Source organism: Cryptotermes secundus, unplaced genomic scaffold (assembly GCF_002891405.2).
Source record: "Cryptotermes secundus unplaced genomic scaffold, Csec_1.0 scaffold338, whole genome shotgun sequence".
NCBI classification, from domain to species: Eukaryota; Metazoa; Arthropoda; class Insecta; order Blattodea; family Kalotermitidae; genus Cryptotermes; species Cryptotermes secundus.
The window spans coordinates 93,700-102,616 of record NW_019727092.1 but is presented as its reverse complement, the minus strand read 5'-3'; the positions used below and the strand labels follow the sequence as shown (position 1 = coordinate 102,616).

Genomic DNA, 8,917 nt, shown 5'->3' with positions numbered 1-8,917 from the left:
GGCAAGCTGCCGAGACAAAACACCCTGGACAGACATACATCTAGAAAAATGTACAACACCCCATGTGAGGTGAAATAATATGCACCAAAATAACGTGGGTATAATAGAAACTTTAAAGGATTTTATCTGGTTTTACCTGAAATGAGGACTGCAGCGTGTGTTTTTAGTGCGAACTAAGACAGTGTAGCAGTTTTAACACAATTTAATAAAATAATTGTAACATATCAAGACACCTGAAGATGGCCGTTTGGGGCCAAAACATGTAGTGTCAAGATGTATAATGTTAAACTAAAAAGTTGAGTGGTGAATGGAAGAGTGTTGCAATATTGATGGACCATAAATAATGGACGTTAAGTTGAACAATTGCAACAGGATGCTGAAATACAGAATCATAAATTAAGTAAGGCTTGTTATGTAATTAGAAATATGAAATATTATATGTCTATTTCAGCTCTAAAGGTAATCTATTATTCATTTTTTCACTCCTTAATGAGCTATCCTATCTTTCCTATCTTTCCTATCTTTTGGGGAAACTCATCTCATAGTTCTACTACAGGGAGGTCGAAAAGTCGCTCACATCAAACTAAGAGTTGTTAAAAATTGTATTGCAATTAATATAATTATATCTCCTACTGCTAGATAGTACTGTAGGAGTACTGACAACGAGTAGAAATGCTATCTGTCATGAATCGGTCATACGTCTGCAGTATAACTTTATTTATTGCATGACAGACATGTCATTTTCCCAAGAACAACGAGTTTTCATGGAATTGAAGAGTTTGATCGGACTTTCTTCACTGACGAAGCGTGGTTTCACCTTAGTGACTACATAAACAGTCAAAACAATAGGATTTGGTCATCTGAAAAACCACATGTGTTACATGAAAAGCCCTTGCACTGTCAGAAAATTGGAGTGTGGAGTTTCTTTGAAACAACAGTGAACTGTCCAGTGTACCAATACATCATTACACAGTTTATTGCGCTTCTTGAAGTTGATGAACGTGGGTGTTGGTTGCAGCAAGACGGTGCCACATGTCACACATCTAATGAAACCATGCAGTTCTTGCGTGAGTTTTTTGGTGACTATCTCATTTCAAAAGGATTGTGGCCCCCGTGTTCCCCCAATTTGTCACCCTCAGATATTTAATAACTTGCCCATAGAGATCAAGAATATATCTAATAATTTTAAAAAGTTTAAGGTTGTATTAAGGCATTTCTTGAACACTCATAATTTTATACTGTGGATGAATATCTAAATAGATAACTGTATTATTGTTGTATTCATTGTACTGTCTAGTTGTGCAATAACTATGTATTCATTCCGTCATTCAGTGATTTATTTTCTGTGTATCTATGTATAGGTACAATCAAGGATATGGAAATAGTCCATTTTACAATGTTGATACAAAATTACGACGGTTGGAACTTTAATAGTGGCAACACTGCTGTAGAGACGCCGTGCAATGGAACCAAATAATGTCGCTTATACCACATGTTAGTTACATACCTACCTTACCTCAGAGCAAATGGACTCTCCCTTCCCACATCACGCTCATGCGCAGTGATGAGAAGAACAGAGCCTTGTGTTAGCTGGCGGTCTAATGTAGTGTTGTCACATTATTTTCGAAACAGGATCAACGGAGTTGGATAAAGATTGAATGTGTCAGAGACCGTACAGTATGACAGTGTCATAAAGGTCTTCAAGAGGATTGCGGGGAATCTGCATTGACTTACAGAATAGTGGCAAGGTGGGTAAAAGCCTTCAACGAGGGACGCCAAAATGTGGCAGACATGCATCGGCCAGGTCGTCCTAGTGTCAGTGAAGAAGTGTATGCTCTTTCCATGTTACTGGAGAGTGATCAACACCATACATAGTTCGTGACATGGCCCAAGAGACAAGTTTAGTGCATATGACTGTGCTTCACATTCTGAAGGAATGCCTGGGCATGAGAAAAATTGCATCATGATGGGTTCTGCATGATTTGACGGAAATGCAGAAATGGCAAGCTGTGGCTGATTTGTTTGATCGATGGGGCTGGGAAGTGCTGTACCATCCACCATACTCCCCGGACTTAAGCCCTTGTGACTTTGACTTGATTCCTAAGATGAAGGAACTACTTCATGGCCTTAGCTTCAGAGCTGTTCCAGAGATTCTTCAGGCAGTAGACCGCTCCATTCGAACTATCAGCACAACAGGCTCTGCTAAAGGTATCCTACGACTTCCACATCGCTGGTAACGGGTTGTACACAATGCTGGTGACGACATTGAAGGAAGTAAAACTTCGAAACATGCATCTATTTTGTATCAGTTGTAAATAAATAGTTGCCACTATTAAAGTTCCAATCCTCGTACGTAAGTCTCAGAGATACAATCACCTACATCAATCAGATCATACAAATTATATTACAAAAAGACCTTAATCAATTTACACGATTCAAAGAAGACATTGATATAACAAAGCTCTTCAGTGCAAATATAAAATCTTGTTTCAAGAAGTTAAATAAATTGCCTGAATATTAATGAGCCAATCATACCACCATTTCCACCACAATTAAAACTATAACAAGTAACAGAGTGCATCTTGGACCAGACACACATGTCAGAAGAATAAAATAATTATAATAATATAAAATATTCACTTAATAATATATATATTGTTACGTGATGAGTATGTAACGCAACAAATAACTTCACGCCGTTGTGGATGTAGCGAATTAATTCCACATTTGCTCATACACTTATACAATTCACAGTTACACAATTACTGCCATCGACAGTATCACAATTACTTCCACTGCTCTCGGCGACTTGACGATCCACACTGTGTCACTCCTGATCACACACTCTCTTCACATACTTCTCAGCCAGCTTTTTATAGCGTTCCCTGTTGCCTCGTGTTACCAGCGGTGTCCACTTGTTACGTCACAGTGGGAAGTGCTGTTACGTCACCGCGGGGGGAGGGGGGGCAGAGTGTTGACTGACCTGTTACCATAGCAGCGACAGTGCTCCGATGCTGTTACGTCACTGCTGGGGGGGAGGGGGGTCCTGCATAGCACAAATATGTCACAGTATATATATGTATACAATTGAAAGTCCCATTAATGAGTTTTATTGTCACTGTAGTTAAAAAATTATCTATATTGTAAAATGAGTGTGAATGTAAAACTGTAATAACGCTTTCTTAAATTGATTTTTGTCTCTGAACAATTGTTTTATATTACCTGGAAGACTGTCATAAATTTAATTCCAATATACTGTGGACCCTTCTGAAAAACTATAAAATTTGATAAAGGGAGCTGCAAGTTCAAACTATTCCTCTTTAGTGTTGTATACAGCTTGGAATTTTCAACAAACATTTCCATATTACCAACTACAAACATCATCAAGGAATATATACACTGTCACGTGTTGGGTGTATAACACGACAAATAACTTCACGCCGTATTGAATATAGTGAATTTATTGCACATTCATTCTTACATTTACACAATTCACAATTACACCACTACTGCCGTCGACAGTATCACAGATACTTCTCCTGTAGTCATTTCCATTCACTCGATACAACTCAACTCAGCGACTGCTAGACTGCAACTGACTGGTTACTTTCTTTCTAGTAACTAGCTCAATACTCACTACTCACTACTCTAGTAGCTTCCACACTGACAACATAGAAAACAGTTACACGATAGCTACAACTGTTGCATAACGTCGTGTTTACAGGCATTGCTGGAGAACGCTGCTGAGAGTTGTTTATTGCTGCGTAGTAACTGCGGTGTCCCTTGTTATGTCACTGTGGGAAGTGCTGTTACCTCACCACGGGAGGCAACGGAGTGTTTACCGAACGTTGCGTAATAATGGAAGGGATGGAGATATGTGACATGACTAGCAAAGTTCACGTGACCCCTACTTCCCGTTGCGCCATCCATGTCACAATATATATATATATATATATATAGAGGGCAGAGGTAGCATTTTCAATTGACTAAAAATTCTTCTACATGATTCTCTCTTCCCAGCTCCCACAATTAATAGAACAGCTCTCTTCTGCAGTCTAAAAGCACGCTTACTATGCGTTGAATTTCCCCAGAAAATCAAGCCATAAGGCATTACTGAATGAAAAAAGGCAAAGTACATCATTTTTAGAACATCATTACAGAAGTACTGTTTGGATTTCCTAATTATGTAACAGGCTCTATATTATTTTATGACATGTTCTGTATCCATTTTTGAATCTCTTGAACTTACAATAAATACAAATACAATGGATGTTACTTGTAAACTAGAAATAAAATATTTAGTCATAGGTCTATATGTTAGTGAAAATATGAAATGGGATGCATATGAAAAGTCACTAAGTGCCACACTCAGTACCTTTAGTTATAATAACACAAAACCTTCAGTAGGTAATGAGCCCAAATATTGTACAGAGTGTTTATTTTACAAACTTTTATACTTATTTGAGGAACAGTTCAAATTTCTGGGCTGGTGGTACTGAAGACAAAAGTATTTTTAAATTGAAAACTGGCTTGTACAAATAATCAGTGTTGTAGGGACATACACATTATGTAGAATACTTCCTAGGGATATAAATATGCTTACATTAGCTTCCATGTTTATAATGGGTGTAACATGTCACATGAAATTAAATGCGGAGTAGTTTGAAGAACTTTAATTTATAATCACAATACATGCCAGATGTCAAACCTCCACTTTCAGTTATGTAGAATGAGTGTTCTAAAAAAGTGTATAATGAATATAGAAATACAGTTATTCTCTAAATTTCCAAATCAAATTAGGAAATTGTAGATCCTTTGTATTACAATCTACATTTTACTCTGTACATGAATTTGTCATAATGATTAACATAAGATGATTATTAAGTATGTTGCATACACTGTGTGTGCCTTGTAGTAGGCAACAGCCATAGTGGATATGAATACACTCTGAGACTGGATATTCTTTAAGTGAAACATAACTTCTGCAGAGGATTCAGCAAAGAGTTTGATCCATGCATTCAACAGCTGGTAATGGCAAGTCTAGACATTTATAAGAAATCACGAGTCTACTTGCTGCCAACACCTGCCAAGTCACATTACCTTTTCAACCTGCGAGACTTCTCAAGGGTTATTCAGGTGAGCAAGCAGTTAAAGTAATTTATTTGCTTTGTAGTTTATTTGACAATGCCTTTTCAATGGCACAGATTAGTATATGGAATTTAATTGAATTTGGGAATTCTCACTGATGAATTGTAAGAGGTGTGGAATAAGATAATACTGTCTTATTTGAAGGAACGATATTAACATTTACCTGAAGGATGGAAATACCCATGAAAAATCTCAGTCAGTATAGCTGGCTTCCTGGCCAAGAATTGAGTCTAGAATCTCTTGAATATGAAACATGATTGTTACTCATTCAACCATGTTTTTCAGTATGCAAGTGATTGATTGATTGATTGATTTATTTATTTAACATCCATAACTGTTACATTATGTACAATTGGACAAGTCAGTTTTTAAAAAATATATGAGATTAAACATCACATCAAATGACTAATAATATAAAAAACCATAGAAAAATAACATAATAAGTCCTTTAAATATGATAAAACAGTGGATGAGTATAATAAGGCAACAAAAGCTAAACTATAAATTACATGCAATAGCTAAAATAAATTACCTAAGTATCTTTGTTCTATTATTAAGCTAATTCTTGTAAAAATATTCTTGAAGGGAATAAAAAGCTTTGCACAACAAGTAATCCTTTAATTGACGCTTAAAAACCTTGAACTCTTGAATACTTCTTATTTGAGAGGGCAAGTTATTATACAATCTTATTCCCATGTTAATCACACTCCTTTTACAATGTGAGGTGTTACATGGTTGGACATACAAATTCTGCTTATGTACTGTGTTATAACCGTGCACATCTGAATACGAGATGTTATATATCCTATTTTTCCTTAAAAAACACAACGTCTCAAAGATATACAATGAAGTTAAGGTTAAAATTTTAAATTCACCAAAAAATTCTCTACACGATATCCTGTTATTGACTCTTTTGATCAGTCTTAAACATTTTTTTTTGGATTTTAAATACAGTTTGAATGTCCTTTTGACCACAGCCCCAAAAAATAATACCATATCTCAATAAAGATTCAAATTTCGCAAAATACACACTTCTCACACTTAATATAGATTAATACAACAAACATCAAATAATGAATCATTCAGTTGTAGCAAATGTTACTCAGTCTTCACTGGGGTTCTTACAGTGGTGACTGTGCAGAATACTATCTTCCTTGGAGTACTTTGTGTATTCTGAATAAACTCCATCGATATTTTGGAGAAACACATTTACCACTCAGTCTTAAACATGAAGACAATACATTCCTCTAACATTCTGCTGAACTTGATCCAGATTACATGGCATTACTTCCCAGAAGATAGTATTCTTCATTATTTCTTCTTGTTTTCATTCATTTCGGAAACTATTACAGTTTAATCTATTTTCAAATATTTTGTTCAGGGTGTGTTATTATCTGTGCCTGAAGCTATGGAGGACTTGATCTCCATGAAGAGGCTGTGGGTGCATGAGGTTCTGCGAGTGTACTGTGACAGGCTTGTGGATAGCAGTGACCGCAACTGGTTGTTTGACCAGCTCCATATGGTAGCAAATGAGAGGCTGGAAGAGGATATGGATGAGATGTTCTTGCAGCTCAGAACAGATGATAAGAAAGTAATTCTTATATATGGGATAGACTCTGTGCATTTAACATTCTCTTTTTTTTTCTTCTTCTCACCTTACTACTCTTCCTTCTGCATCCATTTCAGTTTTAAGTATTGTGTAAATGGGAGTCATATAAACTGTGTCAGAAGTCTCTTCTTTTCTAACGATTACTTGAAACTTAGGAATGCATTTCTGTAAGAATTCTTTACAAGCTGTTAGTGATGCTTGTTTTCCAGGTTTGTGAGGAAGATATGAGGAAACTGATCTACTGCGATTTTGCAAATCCTAAAGCTGATTCAAGGAACTATATTGAGGTTCTGGACTTAAACCATTTGCGCTCTGTGTGTGAGGGCTACCTCAACGAGTTTAACAATATGTCCAAGAAGCCCATGAACCTTGTGTTGTTCAGGTATATGTCCTCTATAGATTATGGCTTGAAAGTACCCAAACATCACAGCCACTTTTATTTTAAAAAATTATATATCTTTGTATTTAAATACCATTTTCTTTACAACAGTGACTGGTCTAAAAAGTTAAGACACAAAATGAAAGTCTCTTACACCAAGCATTGTGGTATAGTGATTAGCATTCCAGCTATTTAGGAAACTTCAGGTTAGAGCCTTATCCTGGAGCTTGATTATTATGTTGGATGTGTTTGTGGTTCTTTTCAGTTTCTCAAGATAATTCTGGGATAGTACTGTAACTAGCCAATAACTATTTACATTTACATTTTTCAAATTCTTCATTCACAGTTATCCGATAATTTCATATCATATTACCTACACACTTGAAATAGTGTCCTTTAATAACCAAAGAATTAATCAATTAATCAATATTTGTTTCTTACTTCTGTGTAGATAGGGTTCACAAATGTTTCTTTGTGTTGTGGATAACTGAAAGTCATGGATTATACTGTGTAGACTGAAGCATGTGCAGTTTAATAGAATCTTCTCATGCTATCAGCCATGTGATTTGGTTACAAATTACTGATATTTTGATGGACCATTTCAGTTGGTAATTTTTAATTAACTGACATGACTGATAGCCTGAGAAGTTTTTTATATACTTTAGCTGTTGTGAAAACATCAGATCTTACATATGTTCAGTTTTATTTATTGCAAATACCCAGATTTAATTTGTGAATATGTACTGTATACCTGACTCTTGTGCAGTTCAGTATAGGATCAAAGGGTAGCCTTTCAAAAGCCCAGTAATGAAGTTTAAGGTTCCATGAAAGCATGGAGTTTCTTGACCAACTGAATAACTCTCAGCTTTTTGAAGAATGCATTGCATTATGGGGTAAGTCTGACGTTTGGTGGGCATGCTGTCCCTGGAAAACTTTTATAAATCTGAGATGAGTTAAAAAAAGTTATGAATTATAAACAGGCCTTTATGAAAGAAAAAATTGTGTGCCTCAAAACCTGTTGAAGGGGTGGTATTCACGAAAATTTACATCCTAGTTTTATTGTACTGAGTGATTCTGTTAAACCTAAAATCAGTCTAGCATTAATTTCTTTTCTTGTTCAAGGTTTGCTATTGAGCATCTATCCAGGATATGTCGGATTCTGAAACAGCCTCGAAGTCATGGGCTGCTGGTTGGGGTGGGAGGTTCAGGGCGACAGTCTCTCACTCGCCTTGCAGCACATATATCTGAGTATGAGCTTTTTCAGGTGAGCTTCCAGTAAATTAATTTGTATAAATTGATATTCTTTAGTAGTTTACTCTTATGCCTGTGGTTCTGTATGGGTGTGAAACTTGGTCTCTGAAATTAAGGGAGGAACATAAGACTGAGGGTGTTTGAGAACAGGGTGTTGAGGAGAATATTTGGACCGAAGAGAGATGCAGTGACAGGAGGTTGGAGAAAACTGCATAATGAGGAGCTTCATAACTTGTACTCTTCACCAAGTATAATTAGAATGATCAAGTCAAGGAAGATGAGGTGGGCAGGGCATGTAGCACGAAAGGGGGGAGAAAAGGCATGCATATAGTATGATAAATGATATAATGATACAAATTCCGTCCCAAATGCAAACAATGTATTATGTGTGCTTGATCTTGCTCCTCTACACTACATGTTTCGGCCTCAGACGGCCATCATCAGGTGTATAACACTCACGTTGCTGTCACACTGCACTCACCACAAAATTTAACATTTCAAACACTTTCCTTGTTATTATCAACATCTAC

At 36.3% G+C, this 8,917-nt stretch overlaps 1 protein-coding gene across 2 annotated transcripts in view; it reads left to right on the top strand.

Moving 5' to 3' along the window:
* LOC111864364 (dynein heavy chain 7, axonemal) overlaps nt 1-8,917 on the top strand; it is a 167,945-nt gene that overhangs the window by 92,883 nt on the left and 66,145 nt on the right. For both annotated transcript variants that reach the window (XM_023851574.2, XM_033751408.1), the window contains exons 29-32: nt 4,989-5,136; nt 6,530-6,739; nt 6,967-7,139; nt 8,259-8,400. In XM_023851574.2, the coding sequence (XP_023707342.1) occupies nt 4,989-5,136; nt 6,530-6,739; nt 6,967-7,139; nt 8,259-8,400 (673 nt within the window). The remainder of the gene's footprint in view (nt 1-4,988; nt 5,137-6,529; nt 6,740-6,966; nt 7,140-8,258; nt 8,401-8,917) is intronic.